At 36.3% G+C, this 19,975-nt stretch overlaps 1 protein-coding gene across 1 annotated transcript in view; it reads right to left on the reverse strand.

Moving 5' to 3' along the window:
* LOC107689806 (PDZ domain-containing protein 8-like) overlaps positions 1 to 19,975 on the reverse strand; it is a 45,665-nt gene that overhangs the window by 4,445 nt on the left and 21,245 nt on the right. The window contains exons 3-5 of the mRNA XM_016487966.1: positions 18,907 to 19,009; positions 601 to 763; positions 21 to 466 (exon numbers count right to left, since the gene is read on the reverse strand). Coding sequence (XP_016343452.1) covers positions 21 to 466; positions 601 to 763; positions 18,907 to 19,009 — 712 coding nt within the window. The remainder of the gene's footprint in view (positions 1 to 20; positions 467 to 600; positions 764 to 18,906; positions 19,010 to 19,975) is intronic.

Below are 19,975 nucleotides of genomic sequence, written 5' to 3' on the forward strand. Positions count from 1 at the left end.
GCAGCCTTGAGAGTTGGCGCCTTTGGTGATTCTTTGGGCTGGGGTTTGAGTGGGGACTGAAGGTTCAGTCTGCGGTTGAGAATTGGTGAGATGGAACCAAGGGGCTTGGCCAAGTTGGCCACAGTTTTTTTGGGACTTTGGTTTACAGAGAGCAGGAAATCCTCCTTAGTGTCAACAGTGACTGGAGCTGCAGTTGATTTGGACTCAACGATTAGCTCCTCAAACTCAGAGTCATTGTCTCTGTTATCAGATATGTCCATGGTGGTTATTGGGGCTGGGTCCTCCTCGTAGCCCCCAGGCTGATGAAGATAACTGGGCTCCTCCATTGGGCCTAGGGTTTCTTGGAGTGTCCCCAAGCCCACAGTAGGCACCCGGTGCCGGACTGGCCTCTCATATAAGACTATCACTCTTTCTCCAGCTTGTTTTAGCAGCTTCGGCACTTGGACAGAGGATGTCACTTTGACTCCTATGCAAATAGACATGAAGAATGATTGATGCTTTGCAAATCTATTATAAAATCTTACAAAATTGTCCATCAAATGAACTATCCACAAAGTCAAACATTCCATTTGAATAGTAAAAAGTAAATGTAAGTCTAACCTCCAATAGCAATGAGGCGATCTCCTCTCTGTAAGTCTGCCAGGGAAGCTGGGGAGTTTGGGGTGACAGTCTCTATGCTCACATGCACCGTGTCACCATCACTGGCAGGGACATGCCTGAACGTCATTCCCACGCTCCCAGATGGTCCTTTGATCACCTCAGTCTGCAACAGACAAAGAGAAACAATATCAGTTTTGCTAATAATCTTAATGAAAAGGTTGTGTAATTGAAGAAACTTGGGATTGACAATTATAATTAGATTCCAAGTAGATTTGTAAATTGTAATTGTAATCTTTTCTTTATTGCAGGTGTTGTTCTGGCATACATTACTTTAAGTCATAAGACCACCAAGTGGGACTGGATTGGAAAGAAGTTGTTAGGGGAAGCTTTTGTTACTAGTTGAGAGGAACACTAGCAGTTAAGCCAAAAGACAGTGTTTCTTAAAGCTGATCTTTTGACAGCAACAGCGGTTTATAATTAGGGCGGACAACCTACATTATGATGTGAACAAGACAGCCTTCACTTTCTATAGAAAGCTCTCTCTTCCCATCACATCTAACAATTTTCATAGTGATAAAACAATGCTCTCTAAAACGAAGGAAGGGAGGTCTGCAATTACCGCTAATTTCACTGCAAACGTGCCACAAAGTAGCAGCTGCTGTTTCAGGGCTGGCTGCATCACAAAGCCTACATCAAAAAATCCACCTGCAGGTCCACCTGCACCTCGGAGTGACACCATACAACAACAGGTACATATAAGGAGCAAGTTAGTGTACCAAAGTGAGGAAAAATTCCACTAGATCCAACAAGAGACAAGAATGATAATCTGAACTGTATAATAGCAGCACAAATACCAGTGATTGTTTTTCATTGATCTTTCCATGATATGTCCTCTGTGTCTCCCTTGTTCTCTCTCTGTCGTCTATGCTGGGGGTGGGCAAAAAAGACAGGATGCAGATCTAAGCTGCTGAGATGGATGACTGTAATTTTGCTTCTGTCATTTATTATAACCCTTGAGAAGGGCACTGATTGAGTTAAACATGGGATGAAAAAACAGACAATCTACTCAAGTTGGCAAGCAGAAGACTGACATGCCCAGTTTTGACCAATGACTGTCTATAGAAACATTCAAGAACCTTCTGAAAGTTCTTAGAAGGCTACTTACAAAAAAAACACCCATATTCAACTGTATAAAACTATAATGTTTAGTTTCAACTATAATATCTATCTATCTATCTATCTATCTATCTATCTATCTATCTTTCCATGGCAACTATAAACAGATTATAGTTAGACTAGCAAACTCTATTACTATATTATGTATGTGTATATAGCCTGAATATTATATTATTAATACATCTAACTATTTAACATTGATATCTTATAGTGCTATTACAATTGTGCCACTGATCAAACATAAAAATAATGTTTTATTTGAATAGTTACTGTTTAAAATGGTCAAGTGAACATCACAAAAAATGGTTAAAACTGATTCATCAAATTATTTAAAAGCATGCTTTTTCATAATAAATTGCTTTGCCACTGAACGAAGGCATTTGTGGTAGCCTTAGGAGTAAGAAATGAGACAAGGGGAGAACACTTGTGCCAATACTATTTGCATACATGTCAGCTAACTGAGATGCTGAAGATAAGTTTGTTTATAACAGACAAAATACATACACAGGAACATGAATCTTAATGACTGAAGTGCTGCTGTTAAACCCTCCACAGAGATGATTAATTCTGAACATTTCCTCCCTGAGGACACAACCTGATCCCACCCTTTACACGTGTCAGAGAGGGTTTGTGGGAGAAAAACAAAACAAAAGCTCCAGGCTTTTTTGATGACACTGTTGGTCTGCATGTTTGGGATAATTCATTGCAACCTGTTCAAGATAGAGAATGAAAATGAAAGCAAAGCGTATGTAAGGAATCTTCTTATTCACCACCGGTGTAATCCAGAATAAAAGTGATATTCTAGATTTAATGAGTTAAATTACTGAAACAAATACGACAAACACAGAAAACAAGACAACACTGTTTGCATGGTGGACAAAGGGCTGTTATCTAGAGATGGCTTTCATCTGATATTAACCATAACAAACACTAACAATTACTTCCAAACATCCAGATCAAAGTCTTCTGCTACAGGAACATGTTGTACCTCAACATCAGAACTGGTTGGACCTACATTATATGATGCCTTGAGTTTAAGACTGAATGAGCAACATTTGGTCAAGTTATCTGCATAAAAGAATATGACCACATACGTAATTGCAATAAAGTCCACAACTAAATTGCAATTACAGTAGAAAACAACAAGACTTGACTTAAACCAAAAATAAATAAAACAGCAACTAGCAGAGGGTGAAAGACACACCTGCTCTTAACGTGCACCTTTGTTTTCCCACTTTTAGAACGGCAAAATGGCAAGGTTTAAAGACAGCGAGAGAGAAGAAATGAAAGCGAGAAAGAAAGATTTGTCTGACACTGGAACCAAACGGCGACATTGAGCGGCAATTACAGGCGATTTCTGTAGCTGAGCGGTGGCTAAGGGGTAATTACACAACCATGGAAAGGCACAGCAGGAGGAACGCTCACACACTCACTGTGTGCGCTACTGTGTGTCTGCGTGTGTTGAGAGCAGGTAAACGGACTGCTGCTGCTCCGACTGGTACGTGAGGACGCCGTTCATGAGTCAATTTGCTGTTCGTCTCACCTCATCACCACAAGGTTCACAAATAACACAAATAAACAAACACAGGGGGCCTGTGGGACATTTTCAGGTCAGTTCCACTGATTACAGCATAAATGTCAGAATTAACACACAATACTCACATAACAGTACACATTCAACAGAACCACGAGGAAAAACAGGCCTGCAGCTGATAAAATGAAATGTCATTATTTATATTCACTCACATGTCATGCCAATCACATATGACTTACTTCTGTGAAATATAAATGATGAATAATGTTCTGGTTCCCACAATGTGGAATTGGGTGTGCAAGCTCTAAAAAGGGCACAAAAAAGTATAAAAGAAAAGTACTCCACACAACTCATGCACACAATTACATGCCTTCTGAAGGCCTACATGTATTTTGTTCAGATTTGTAGTTGCCCTGCCAATATTATTTTAACATATTAGCAACATATCTTTTTTATTAAAAAAAATCAATCAATCAATAAATAAAAAGTTGCAATTTTAAGCAACTGTAGCTAGACATTTTGGTAGAATATATAACATAATTAACACCTTTATTCAGCAAAGATGTATTAAAATCTATCAAAAGTGACAGTAAAGTTCAAAAAATTCAAATGATCAATGTTCTCACAAAAAAATATTAAGCAGCACAACTGTTTTCAACATTCATTGTGCAGCAAATCAGCATATTAGAATGATTTTTGAAGTATCATGTGACACTAAAGACTAGAGTAATGGTTGCTGGAAATTCAGCTTTGCCATTACAGGAATTTTTAAAAGATATTAAAATACAGAATTTACTTTATATTTTACAATATTTATGTTTTACTGTATTTTTGAGCATAAGAGGCTTATTTTAAAAACGTTCATGTTCTATCATAACATACAGTGGGTACAGAAAAGAATCACCCCCCTTTACAATAATCACATTTTGAAATGAAATGAAGACAGACACAGTTTTTGTTTCATCCAGCTGTATTTACTCAGTGCAACTTATACATCCAAGTGTAAGATATAACACCAACCTGCCAGAAAAAAAATAAAAAATAAATAATAATAAAAAAAAAATAAATAATAATAATAAAAAACAGAATCAACCAGAATGCTGTTATTAGGATGGTGAGCTGTATTGGATTTCCACCAGACATATCGTTTGATGTTGAGGACAAATAATTCAATTTTAGTCTCATCTGCTTCAGAATCTTCAAGGTGCGTTTTGGCAAAGCTCAGTCGTGACTGCATGTGGCCTTTCTGGAGGAGTAGCTTTTTTCTTGCAACCCTCCCATACAAGCCACATTTGTGGAGAATTTGTGATATTGTTGTCACATGCACACAATGATCACTCTTTGTCATGAATTCCTGCAACTGCTTCAGTTTCCTTCCGGCTCTTTCATCCAGTTTGGAGTGACGTCCTGATCCAGGGAGGGTCTGTGTTGTACCAAATACCTTCCACTTCTTAATAATAGACTTCACTGTGCTTCTAGGCATTGATAAAGCCTTTGAAATTTTTTGTATCCATCTCCTGACTTGTGCCTGTCCACAACTTTATCCCAGAATCTTTTGACAGTGCCTTGCCACCCATAGTTGATTGTTTGCTTCAGTTGCACTCAAGGACTGAAATGCTCCAGAAAAGCTCTTTTCATGCTGTAATCAAAATGACCACAGCTTATCACAGTTGAAAGTCAAATGGTTTTGTGTGCCGCTGAGAAGGTGATTAGCTAATTAAGATGCCATGCCATTTTTAGGAGGGGGTGATCCTTTTTCCAGCTGTGATTCTGGTTTTCTATTTATTTATTTTTTTCTGACATGTTGGTGTTCTTTCACTTGGATGTTATAAGTTTCACTGAGTAAATACAGCTGGATAAAACAAAAACTGTGTCAGTCTTCATTTCAGGCTTCAAAGCAACAAAAGGTGATTCTTTTCTATACCCATTGTGTGTGTGTGTGTGTTAGTGATGCACGGATGGCGGTTATATCCGCGGGCGCTGCGGATAATCCGCGGATCGGGTGGGTGAAGAGTCTAGATGTGCAAAGTTAGTAGAGACATATCTACAGACTAAAGGCTGTAATTAAATCAAAAGGTGGTTCAACAAAATACTGACACAAGGGGGTGATCCTTTTGCCAACTCAGTGACTCTGTTTTTTATGTTGGTGTTTTATTTTTCACTTGGATGTTATAAGTTTCACTGAGTAAATACAGCTGGATAAAACAAAAACTGTGTCAGTCTTCATTTCACGCTGCAACGCAACAAAATGTGATTATTTTAAAGGGGTGATTCTTTTCTGTACCCTCTGTACAATCAAATACTGAAGTTAAATAAAAATGTAAAAGATCAATAAACAAACACGTCAAATGAGGTTGGAACAACGTGAAGGTGAGTAAATATTGACAAAGTAATCTTAAAAGCTTTACTCTGAATTGAAAAAAAAAAAAAAGGTCACACTTTATTTTAAGGTCCAATTCTCGCTATTAATTAAATATTAACTATGACTTTTGCCTCAATAAACTCCTAATTACTGCTTATTAAAAGTTAATAAGGTAGTTGTTAAGTTTGGGCACTAGAAAAAGAACACAAAATCAGCCCTACACACTCACAAACACACCCATACCAGACCTAGCGCACACTCTGTACACTCTGTAGGAAGTTTTCTTCTTGTCATCAGGTGCCAGTGAGTGCATACGTGTTTGTAGGTGGTAGATGTGTTACGTGCACCGGTGTGATTGTTGACAGATGCCCACTGAAGCTATTGTACAGAACGGACAGTTGCCTTGTGTGTACACCTGTTTCTGGAGGAGTGACGGTGTGTGTTCAGCCAAACCTCCCACTCTCCATTTCTATCGCTCTCTTTACCTCTATTTTTCCTGCTATCCATTTCATTCATCCTCCCACTCCCTTCATCCCCCACCTTTCTCTTCAACTGGCTTATATAAATCTACCCCTTTCAGAACAGACTCTCATCCTTTACCTAAGCAACATGGGCGATAATGATGGTGCCCAGCAGACAACACACAACTGATACATACTTTGCTTTACCCTTTGAATAATAAATAAATAAACAGTAAATAAACAAAAAACCATGGAAAAATTTTTTTCTTTGCAGTTTGTGGTTGCTTACAAACTATTTTTTGGATCTTCAGAAGTCTTTTATGCACACCAAGGCTGCATTTATTTGATCAAATTTGCAGTAAAAAACAGTAACGTTGTGAAATAATATAATTTAAAATAACTGTTTTCTTATTTGAATATATTTAAAAATGTCGTTTTTTTCCTGTGATGGCAAAACTGAATTTTCATCAGCCATTACTCCAGTCCTTCAGAAATCTTTCTAATATGCTGAACATTCAGAATTCCTTAATTAATAGAAGATCCAAAGAACAGCTTTTTATTTGAAATAGAAAGTTTACATAAAAGTATTTACTGTCACTTTTGGTCAATTTATTGTCTCCTTGCTGAATAAAAGCAGTGGTGTATAAAGTACCTGAATGCCACACTCAAGTAAAAGTACAGATATCTTACCAGAAAATTACTATGATAGAAGTTGAAGTCACCGTTTAGAATATTACTTGAGTAAAAGTCTTAAAGTATGTGATATTTATTGTACTTAAGTACACTGTGTCAGTCTTCATTTCACGCTGCAACGCAACAAAATGTGATTATTTTAAAGGGGTGATTCTTTTCTGTACCCTCTGTACAATCAAATACTGAAGTTAAATAAAAATGTAAAAGATCAATAAACAAACACGTCAAATGAGGTTGGAACAACGTGAAGGTGAGTAAATATTGACAAAGTAATCTTAAAAGCTTTACTCTGAATTGAAAAAAAAAAAGGTCACACTTTATTTTAAGGTCCAATTCTCGCTATTAATTAAATATTAACTATGACTTTTGCCTCAATAAACTCCTAATTACTGCTTATTAATAGTTAGTAAAGTAGTTAAGTTTAGGTATTGGGTAGGATTAGGGATGTAGAATATGGTCATGAAGAATATGTGCTTTATAAGACCTAATAAATAGCCAATATGCTACTTATATGAATGCTAATTAGCAACAAGTTAATAGTGAGAATTGGTCCCTATACTAAAGTGTTACCAAAAAATCTTGATAACGTTACATTACTAAAGCATCTCTGACGTGGAGGGAGAGGCAAACACATGACAAAACAGCATCACATTTTGATTTCATTTACTTTTCTAGTTTTTCTCTGATGCCTCCAAAAAGAACACAAGTCTCTCTCTCGCTCACATGCACAACACAAAACATACAGCATATGCTTGGCCACCCCAATACTGCCTCTAAATGCGCACAGACATCAAATCGCACTGTGCACTCAAAGAGACAGACAGACAGATGAATAACTGCTCAGAAAAAGAAAACATGTCACACAAAATCAGCCCTACACACTCACAAACACACCCATACCAGACCTAGCGCACACTCTGTACAACAAAACGGAAGTTTTCTTCTTGTCATCAGGTGCCAGTGAGTGCATACGTGTTTGTAGGTGGTAGATGTGTTACGTGCACCGGTGTGATTGTTGACAGATGCCCACTGAAGCTATTGTACAGAACGGACAGTTGCCTTGTGTGTACACCTGTTTCTGGAGGAGTGACGGTGTGTGTTCAGCCAAACCTCCCACTCTCCATTTCTATCGCTCTCTTTACCTCTATTTTTCCTGCTATCCATTTCATTCATCCTCCCACTCCCTTCATCCCCCACCTTTCTCTTCAACTGGCTTATATAAATCTACCCCTTTCAGAACAGACTCTCATCCTTTACCTAAGCAACATGGGCGATAATGATGGTGCCCAGCAGACAACACACAACTGATACATACTTTGCTTTACCCTTTGAATAATAAATAAATAAACAGTAAATAAACAAAAAACCATGGAAAAATTTTTTTCTTTGCAGTTTGTGGTTGCTTACAAACTATTTTTTGGATCTTCAGAAGTCTTTTATGCACACCAAGGCTGCATTTATTTGATCAAATTTGCAGTAAAAAACAGTAACGTTGTGAAATAATATAATTTAAAATAACTGTTTTCTTATTTGAATATATTTAAAAATGTCGTTTTTTTCCTGTGATGGCAAAACTGAATTTTCATCAGCCATTACTCCAGTCCTTCAGAAATCTTTCTAATATGCTGAACATTCAGAATTCCTTAATTAATAGAAGATCCAAAGAACAGCTTTTTATTTGAAATAGAAAGTTTACATAAAAGTATTTACTGTCACTTTTGGTCAATTTATTGTCTCCTTGCTGAATAAAAGCAGTGGTGTATAAAGTACCTGAATGCCACACTCAAGTAAAAGTACAGATATCTTACCAGAAAATTACTATGATAGAAGTTGAAGTCACCGTTTAGAATATTACTTGAGTAAAAGTCTTAAAGTATGTGATATTTATTGTACTTAAGTACGACAAGTGTTTTTTTAATCTTAAATGGCGTACTTAAGTATTGAAAGTAAAAGTACAAGTAAATGCAAAATGTAAAAGAAGCAAATAAATATATATATAAAAAGAATGTTCATACACAGCTTGAGTAGCAAGACTGCTCAGTTTTAACTCTTTCTTCTATTTTGTATCTTTGGGTAAGAATAAGAAGCACTTCATCCGGTACTTAGTGTCTTTCATTCCAACATAAGAAAACATTTCTGGAATCTGCATCTGAAATACATTAAACTGTGTAAATACATCTAAATGCTATCTCAGAGGGGACATGGATGCATTTAACCTGCAGTTACAGATGGATAAAAAATATTTTGTTTTTAACATAAAACATTGAATACTAATATTTGAAATGATTTAAAACATGAAAAAAAAAGTTGAAATGTGAAATTAAAACCGCCAGTAGGTGGCAGCAAGTGACTGTTACCGAGTAAGTCACTGAGATTCAACCGATTCGTTCAAACGGCTGATTCATTCAGGAACAAAGTGTTTGACTGTGTTAAAGGGGTCATATGATGCCTCCCTCCCTCTCTCTCTCTCCCTCTCTCTCTCTCTCTCTCGCTCTCTCTCTCTCGCTCTCTCTCTCTCGCTCTCGCGCTCTCTCTCTCTCGCTCGCTCTCTCTCGCTCGCTCTCTCTCACTCTCTCGCTCTCTCTCACTCTCTCGCTCTCTCTCACTCTCACTCACACACACACATACCATGCACAAAACTCCGCATCTGAACAGTCAATAGCAAATACTTAAACTAATAACAAAACAGTAGCTGATTCAGAAGCGCCAGATTGTCATAGCAAAGTCAGAATTACCTCCTCTCCTAGGTTCACGAAACAGTCGTCCATAAAATGCATTGCTGTTCTGTTGTAAGTAATCTTAAAGATTCCTAAATGCATCTACTTTCGGAAGGCCAAATAAAGTGCTTTTGCTTTCGCACTGAAACACACAGCGTCTCCCTGATATGGCTGCTTCAACACTAACTGCGGTTACTGAAACCACGCCTTCTTTCTTTGCGTGAACATTTGGGCGGCATTATGCTAATATTTCCACATAGTGAGGTAGATATGTGGGGGCGTGTTAGAACGAGCCGTTTTAGGGGGGCGTGGCAGAGTCTTAACTTGCCACGGGGGATCATGTGATAAATCAACAGAACTAACAATGAAGGAGCAGGTTTATTTCGTCCTTCGTTGAGTGAATGAGGTGTTTGGTAAAAAGATCCATCGTCAAACAACTGTGGAATAACTCACTGGAAATGTAATGTGGTTTGACATGTTTCATGAGTGACGCAAACAGTAAGGATAGAGGCAGCAGCCTTCAGCAACTTCAGATACATGAAGAATCACAGGGAAGCATACAGCTTTTGTATACTCTGTGTCTCCTGAGAGCCTGTTTCTCTTAAAGGTTTTTTTTTTTTTTAATCTGCTAGTTTTATCCACAAGCTGAACTACAGAGGTGAGCTAATGAAATTAAGTTCGACAAGCACATTCAGACTCACTCCCACCAGCTGGCAAAAAGAGAAAACACAAACAAAAGAGTCATGCAACAACAAAGAAATATTTCTCTAAATAATATTTAAAATACTAATTTTAGAGATGAATTAGATTATTTTGAATGAATATGAATGCAAACTTCTTGTTTTCTCCATGCAATATGGAGAAAAAGTGTGAAAACAACATTTTTAACTAGATTTTTTTGGTATGTAAAAATATAATTACATGAAACATTTTGAATGTAATTGGCCACAATAGCTGTTGAGTTGAAATGAAGATTCCTCCGTCCTTTTAAGCCATTTCAGGGCAAATATACAAAGAGATATCATGAAAAGGCTGAAAAACATCAAGATATACATTTTTAGCTACAGTATACTGGTCAGTTCTACTCTGCAAAAATTCTGCATCTTCCTCACACACAATGGCTGAGTTCAGTGGTCAGATGCAGTAGTGAGAGCCTTCAGAGCAATGGTCAGTAATCGAATCATCTGGCACATGTCAGAGAGATTAGTGTTAGGGTATAGGGTAGCAGTCCCCGCAAGGCATGTGCACACACACACACACAGCATCAGAGAGCTCTAGCGATTAATAGGTTTGTTTTAAAACAAGAAGAAAAAAGTAACAGATACGTGAAAGAAAGGATGCTTAGATCGATCAGCTGAAGTGGATGCATAGAGGATTTTAGAAGGATCTGATTAAAACAGAAGTGAACTATAGATTTTAAAAGAACATGTTTTCTCAAATAACAAATCTTATACGTTTACTTATACTTTTTCAATTTCACAATTTTGATCAATTTAATTTATATAATAAATCCACTCAACCATCTATCTATCTGTCCTGGAAAAATTTATATTTTTTTCTGTAAAGTATATATTCACACCACACAGACACACATACATACACACACATATATTAATTATCTGAAAAGAAATGTTAATATCTAATAACTTTTTTCCGTGACGTAAACTTATATTGTATATTGTAAAATTGATGTTTAGATATTTTTCCAAAAGAAAATAAAAAATACTAATTAGACTTTTTTTTTTTTGCAATGACCTGGCTTACGGCTGATCAACACCATCACCTAAACTGAAATTAATGATTAATACAAAACTAATACACGTATTTGTCTTTTGAGCAAAGTGATGTGACTTTTTACATCTGTAAAGGTTCTTAATGATTTTTTTCCCTTCAGAATTACAACAAAACTGCAAGGATTCATAACCTCAGATAAAGTGAAAACATTTATTCTCAATTATCCCATTAGTAACAAGGTTAAAAATTAAGCAGTGGAAATGTTATATTGAGAACTTTCAGAGCTTGATGAAAACTCAATTTCAAAATGTCTGACAGCCAAAGCTGGCAGGAAGTGAGGATAATTAAGCAGGAAGTGTTGCTGTGGATTAATGTGTTTTATATTAAGTTGCCTGATTTGAGTCACATGTGGCATAATAACTAATGGCGTGGTGGAATATTGTTAACACCGCCCTTTTCCGACACTCAGCTAATTCAATCACTCACTCTTCTTCATTTCACCCATCCTCCAATCCATGTAAATTAACAAAGCACTGCTTCACACATAGTTACATGACAATGACATGAGGTTATAATTGACAAAATCTACCATATCCAGTTCTGACTCAGAGTTTTGAGTTAGAGGGAGACAATTTGAACTAAATATAAAATATCATAAAAACCTTAACAAAAATCAACCACAAATTTGCTGATTCCAAATCAAACTTAAGTGCTAAACATATATTTTGAAAAAATGAAATAAGCCTTTATTTCTAGTAAGAAACCCTCAATTATGGGTTCAGCAAGTTTTTGCTTCTCATTTTTTCTGACGAACCTATTCCAGGAATCATTCTGATTTGCACACATTTGTTCAAAGCTGGGATGAATGCAGTTGCGTCTCATCACGGACGGGCTGAATTTTCATGTTGCCGCGACGTTTTTGTAAAAGGAGGAGGGCTTTTCAGAGAGCGCCACACAAAAGGGAGTGTTGTTATGGAGACGGGGGACATTCAAAAACAAGACCCTTCTCATCCCCTCATTTGCAATTGTTCACAGCGACCAGAGCGTTCTTTAACGTCTGTCCAAGTCGGTTCCGTTTTTAGCACCTTCATTGTTATTCAGTTGCTCAGGAACTGTCCCCTCATCTACATGGATGTGCCCCCAGTTTAACCCCCACGTGCGAAAGGTAGAATGAGAATGGCCAAATGAAAGATGGAAGGGAAAATGAAGAGTCTCTCCTATCAACGCTCAAAAGCCATGTGGAGGGGAAGGGGGGGCAAGAGTGCGTCCTTATCACTTTGGCATTTTATTTGTCATTTTCATTCTCTCAGCTTAAACTGAGTCAGCTACTTAAAAGTGGAGTTTCAAATGTCCCTTCCCCATGCAATCGACAGCTGTCTGATACTGTCAAAAGATTCATGGCTTTATAACACTTTCAACAGCAGCTCTATATTCAACAGGTGACATTTTGCTTCAAAGAGTGATGGACTTTGATCTAGCCTAGCACCTGGTTCTAATCTGACTGCAAGCAATTAATGCTCCTCCAAATACAGGTGTCAAACACTGTTTGTCCGTTAATATCAGTTTCAGCTGTCAGCAATGTGAACAGGAAGAAACAATTGTAGCTCTTTCCTCTAGATTACCACAAAATAAACTACTATTTACCAACCCAGCCAATCACTACAGACAATAACTGCTCCAGTAACAGAAACAGTTCTACATCAATGCAATTAAAAAACAGAGAAAACAAAGAAAGAAAGAAAGAAAGAAAGAAAGAAAGAAAGATTAGCTAAAGTTAAAGCAGGAAAGTAAAGGAAAGGACATTTTAGGACAGGAAAGTTTAGGACAGGAAAGGAAAGTTTAGGAAAGGAAAGTTTAGGACAGGAAAGGAAAGGAAAGGAAAGGAAAGATGAAAATGCAAAAACATTAAAGAAGAAAAGGAAGTAAGGAATAAAAAGAGGAAGGAAATAAATGCAAAGGAGTAAAAAAAGGAAGTAAAGAAGGAAATAAGGGAAGGAAAAGATGTAAATAAGGTGAAGGAGTAAAGAAAAAGAAATAAAGGAACAAGGAAAGAAAAGAAGGAAAGAAAGGGGGAAATAGGAAAGGAAACGAGGGGAGAGGAAAGGACATATAAGATGAAAATAAGGAAAGAAAAAGAAGAAAATCAGAAAGGAAATGTAGAAAAAGCAAATCAAAGCAAAGGACAAAAAAATTGGTTGTAAGTAAAGCTATATAATGTTAGAGCCTCACGGTCATCTCTGCAGCTCTCTCTTTCTCTCTCCAATCTTTTTATTTCAAGGAGAGGTGCCCAGCCAAGCAGAGAGCAACAATAAATTGCATAACAATGAGATTTAGCGGCAATATACTTCAGACTGCATCAAATCGTAACAGCACAGACAAAGAGCAGCTGGCCTGTCAGACACCACAGTACAAACAATAATTAACTAAAAATACAGCAGCAGCTGACTGCGGTCAATACATACTTCAGAACAAAGTTAAAGACACCTGGCCCTGACCCTGTACACTCTGCTGGGAGAAGAAGAACTGGCTGAGAGAAGTTGAGAGAGGTCAACTGGCTGAAAATCATGCTGCGCTGACTAAAGACAAGGAGGTTTCTCCATACATCGCCCTGAAAAAAATGCTGCTCTAATGGATCATGACCATTTTTACCACTTTGCAAAATAATGCTGTCCTAAAGATACAAATCTTTGCGGCTGTGAAAAGTGTGTCTGTCTGTCTCAAGACAGAAATCCATTAAATTCATCTCCAAAATATTGATTTATTAGAAATGATCCAGACTGTTACAACATTTCCGTTATCTGTTGCAACTTGCGTCATCTTTTAAATATATTAAAACTACACTATTTGCGTGTTCACATGCAGCAAGGCTCGGCCAACCATTCAGTGTGCTGCTTTTTCTGTTGTGGAGGGCGGAGCTGGGATTCATTTAGTGAAGGGGCTGGAATAACCAGCAATGAGTGTTAGCGTCTGTGGCGTTGCTAATACACCCATCAGACGCTCCGTCATGCACAGGGACGGCTGTCAAATTAGTTTGATCATCATCATTGGCACACAGAGCAAAATCAATTGTAAATATAAACTAGAAAAACAGCCTGGGAAACCCTTAATGACAGACCCTAAATTATATGTAAGACAAAAGAAAAACATATATATTATATATATTTTTTAATAACTTAAGTTTAGGTTCATGTGTCCTATGAAAAATGCTTTTATTATAAATGATCCCAAATAATTTAAATTATATATTTAATTCTATATTTATAAAATGTATATCATATTATCAATATTTATATATAAAAATATATTTATAGTTACACATTCAATTCTAAAATGTAATTTAAATTTGATTGAATTTTATTAGATACTAACACTGCATCATAGTGGCCCGAAAGCCAGTCCTCGGGTGGAGGGGGGGACTGTGATAAGATAGGGTGCTGCGGATGAAACAGCCATCTTAGAGCCATTATGAGAGATGTTTCTATCTGAATAAGCTAAGATGAATAGGATCTGAACTGATATCCTGACAAAGCAGGTATACAGAGGGTTATTTGTCTTTGGTTTAAATAAGATGTGTGTGTGTCTAACAGCAAACATCTGAAAAGCAAACATAAACACGTTATAAAAGCTATATAGACGTAACAGGACTTCAATTATTAAACATACAAACTCAAATGAGCAAAATGCATGTCAATCAACTAAAAAAAAATGAAGGAAAGGAAATGAAAGCCCCTGATCAGAGAGGCAACATGTTTTAAACAACGTCACGACTCTCTAAACAACGATGACGGAAAAATCCCAGTGACAGAGCTAGATTCCCATAACACACACTGACATATACAACATGTACACACACACACAAATAAACACTGCACACACACCCCCTGCAGCGCTCGATGGTGTTATTTGGATTGTAAGGAACTCACACAGACCATATTTTGAAAAACGAGGACATTCTGTGTTATTCTCAGAGAAATGTCTAACACGTTTCTAAAGCATCTTGCATCTGGAATAACAACATTAGAAAATATTTAGCTGGAGCAAAAGCCTGATGACTACACAGAATCGTCCACACAGACGTTGATGTCAGGTTGTTAAGAGAAATGATCAGTTAGGCATCAGAGCAGATGTACAAATATACGTCAATTCAAACACTGAAACACTCACTCGCTGCTCTATTGGAAAAGAGCTACGTCTGTTGGCCAATAAACTTCTGTGACTTTTCCAGCCATTTGCAAATACTGGATAAGAATTCCTTACTAATCATTTATGAATTATTTTGCACTCTCAATTTCTAGAAAATATTTTACAGCTGATCTCACTTCAAAAATGCTAAATATAAAAAAAAAAATTTTATATTTATTTTTGCACTTTGTGAGTGCAAACTCTATAAAATGATTCTTATTTTTGATATAATTAATCTATCAATAATCTTAATGTGTAATATATATGTAATTTTAACATTATTAAACTCTAAGTAAACAGGTAAAATATATAAATGTTAAAAATCCTTTTTATCATTTTATAAAAGTATTTAAAAAAATAGCGAATTATTTTTCATTATATTTATTATATCAACTCCCCGATATTTCAAGGGATTCTAATACCACAGGAACATATGTATGTTAAAAAAAAGGGTTTCTTTGCATGAACATGTCTTACGGTCTCTAACTTCTCTAGATGACCACGTACACTGAGGTTTGCTGGAAATGGGCATCGGCGGGTGAGCGACTGCAGGGCGGTGCAGGTCGATGGTGAGAGCGGCTGGAACGGCAGGAGATAAGAACATATGAAAAGACACCCAGAGGCTCAGTATCACTTACTTATTACTGATAGCGGTGTTAGCCTCTCTGCACCAGAGGCGCAAGCTAAGAAAACATGCTTTAACACTTTACAGCGTTTAGATTGTGTTAAAAAACAATCCCCCAGCATGCACACAAAGACAATATGGGTGTCACGAGTGCTACCATGCACATATTTTTTGTACACATACCATGGTTATACCCTAGAGTACCATGTAAATACAGTGTATATGAACCATTGTACTTATGAGCAGAGATCAGCCCACTGTTTTACATGTAAAATTAGTTTAGGATATGAGGAACGTAATATAGAGAGATGAAAAACAAAGAGAGGAAAGAGATATCCAGTGGAGTGAATAAGTAAGAGAAGGATGGGAGAACATGAGAGAGAAGAGGAAAGAAAAACAATGACCTTTTCCAGATGATATCTGTACTAATCCTGTGTTTGAGTCCCTGCTGAGGTCTCTGAATCTGGGGGTCTGGGGGAAGCTGACAAACACAGGGTGAAACGCACAGCGGCCAGTGTGCATCTGCATCTCCGTGCACAATTCTGTATTTCAAATAAACATGCCTGCAAGTGTGCACATTCATATGAGTGTCTACGCAAACGCACACTTAAGCATGCATGCAGTCGTTCGAACACCGCTTGTCCTTGCTGATGGGATTGGTTAATGTAACATATGTAACATATGTAGAGTCATCAGGCATATAAACATGCTGTGTCAGTGCTGGTGCATGCCTGTTATAGTGATCAGATCTCTCACTCACTCTCTCTCTCTCTCACACACACACACACACACACACATATGCACGCACGCAGGCTGGTTTATTGTGTTTCTTAATTAAGTAGAGTCTACAGCCACACACAAAGAAATATATTCTAGTTTCAGTGCAGCTGTTCATTTCAGATGTATTATTTTACTTCTAAAAATCAGATGCAGTGAATAAATAAACAGTAAATATAATAATAATAATAACTTATGTTATTATACATACTGTACACTATCCTTCAAATGTTTTTTTTTTTTAATAGAAATTAATACTTTTATTCAGCACAGACACATTAACTTGATCAAAGGGCACAGCAAAGACATTTATATTACAAAACACTTCGATTTTCAAATGCTGTTCTTTCTATTCATCAAAGAATCCTGAAAAAGGTATCAATATTTCCAAAATATATTAAGCAACACAACTAATTTCATCATTGTTAATAATCAGAAATGTTTTTGAGCACCAAATAAGCATATTGGAATTATTTCTGAAGGATCATGTGACACTGAAGACTATAATGTATGTTGGAAAAATGTAGGAATAATTTACATTTTAATTTTTTTAAACAGAAATCAGCTAATATAAATTGTAATAATATTTCACAATATTACAGTTTTTACTTATTTTGATCAAATAAATAGAGCAATAGTATCAACAATCACTAGGGTTAGTCGGTTTTACCAAAATCTGATATCACGGTTCGAGTAATTTTCTTATATCAAAATAAGTAATTAGTATACTCCATATAACAATCAGCATCACAAAAATAAGCATCACAAATATAGTTATTTTTGTTACAAATTCAACTCAAAATCATTTTATATTGCCATGCATTACAGGCTTTTTGGATATTCATTTCCAGTGAATTAAATACTTTACAAATGAACAGTGCTTCATCTCTTTTGATTATTTTCTTCTTCATTAGCAGCTTGTTCAGACACAAACAAAAAGATAAGATTACTCATAACAAATGAATGAGCAGTCTGGCATCAGTGCACAAACAGATCCATGTTATGCAACAACCACATTAAAAACAAAAGACTCATAGATTAACAGGTAATAGATTACAAATCGCATTGGATGGACCTTTATAAAATAGCCGATATACAAACACCTGTGAGTGGACATCAGTCGAATTCTACTTTAATTAAAGTTGTGGCGTCGCTTGGAAATGTAAACAACCTACTCTTTCTACACCGGATGTGAGCTTGGTGCTGGATTTAATAGGGGATGAGAGACGAAATAAAACGACTAGAATGGAGCAATTTAAGTTGACATTTTCTGACTGCTGTTATTGACTGCTTGGTGAAGTCGCAGTTGGCAGGTAGAAAAGGAAAAGGTTTTTGCAAAATATGAATTTGTTTAAATCAATAGCAATTAGATTGTGTTTGTCCTTCCTCCAAAAGGAAGACAAACAGACATTTATAATAGAGGGAAATAGACTACCGATTTATTATGGACACAAGCCACTTCATAAAGCTGCCCATTTTGGTGGACAAGCAACAAAGAAATAAGCTGAAATGTGCCTAACCCTACAAACTAAAGCACTACCAATATTAAATTTTTGTACTGAGTCTAAATAACGCCTCATAGACTCCTCATCAACTCCCACCAAAATGAATAACCTCACATATTACTGTGCCATTTCTAATGATGACCAACACATACTTCCTAAACATTCTGCCATGTTCACAGAATGTCTTAGAATGCCATGTAGCATCCCCAAACAGCCCTAGGAGGAGTGAAAACATTTTCCCCAAGTCATTTCAACCTGTACAGCTGTACTGCACATCATTATCTCCTGTTTCTTACATTTGATTTGCCAACACTAAAATAATAGCAAAGAACTACAGTTTAATTGCAGCTGGATATTTACTGGTTCATCTATCCATCCTTGACTTTTGACCTGTGCTATAGACAACAGTGTGCATGCATGTCTGCTTGTGCATGTGTATTTATTAATGCATATCAAACATGCATGTTTGTGCACAGTAAACCTATAGTGCAGTGCCCTCAGGCAGAGAGAAACACATGCAGCAGGACATGTAACGTGTACCTCTTTGATGGAGCTGCGAGTTTTTTCCCGCCATTCATCAGAGCTGAGCTCTAAGGTGCAGTGAACATATGTCTCCCTTTCATATGAGCCCAGAATAAACAACCTGTAGAGAGAACACAGAAAAAGAAAAAATAGTTAAGTAATTTTCATTATTTTAAAAGTACCGGTATATTTCAGTACATTATATACTATAACTGAATTATATACAATATTACATTATATACATTATATACAATAACTGAATTGGACAACCAAAATGAAAAGGAAATAGTGTTTTAATACTGTGATCAAAAGAAAGGACTAGGGCAAATTTAGCTCTGAAACCTAATCAATAGACATTCAGTTCAAATGACCGTTAATAAGCTACTACTACCATCTGCTGGCTAAACATTTTCATTACAAGCACTAAAAGAAAAGAAGCATTATGGCTATAAAAATACATTCACACTGACTACCATTCAAAAGTTTGGGATCAGTTAGATTTTTTAAAAATAAATTAATACTTTTATACCTTTAAAAGTGACAGTAAAGACATTTGTTACAAAAGATTTCTATTTCAAATATAATTTTTTCATTCATCAAAACTTTGAAAATTTGTATTATATAATATATTAAATTAATAATATATACAATTATTTTAAATTGCAATAATATTTCACAATATTACTGTTTTATTGTATTGTTGATCAAATAAATGCAGCCTTGGTGAGCATAAGAGACTCACCAACCACATACTTTTGAATGGTAGTGTAAATGTATTACAAAATAGAAAAATATAATACATAAGAATAGACGTAAAGATTATTAGAGCCTTTTTATGTATATAAAAGGTAAGAAGGTAAAGCCTGACCAGACTGTATTTGCTTTCTGTGTTTTGATTAAAAACGTGACACTTTCTCCATTAATAAATAAATGTAAAAAAATTTTCATCACATTTGTAACTAAGGCAGTGATGCCAATCCTGCTTCTGGAGGGCCTCCTTCCTGCAAAGTTGAACTCCAACTTTAAAGGGGTCATATGATGCGATTTCAATTTTTCCTTTCTCTTTGGAGTGTTACAAGCTCTTGGT

The sequence above is a fragment of the Sinocyclocheilus anshuiensis genome, unplaced genomic scaffold (genome assembly GCF_001515605.1).
Source record: "Sinocyclocheilus anshuiensis isolate Anshui unplaced genomic scaffold, SAMN03320099.WGS_v1.1 scaffold918, whole genome shotgun sequence".
Taxonomy (NCBI): Eukaryota; Metazoa; Chordata; class Actinopteri; order Cypriniformes; family Cyprinidae; genus Sinocyclocheilus; species Sinocyclocheilus anshuiensis.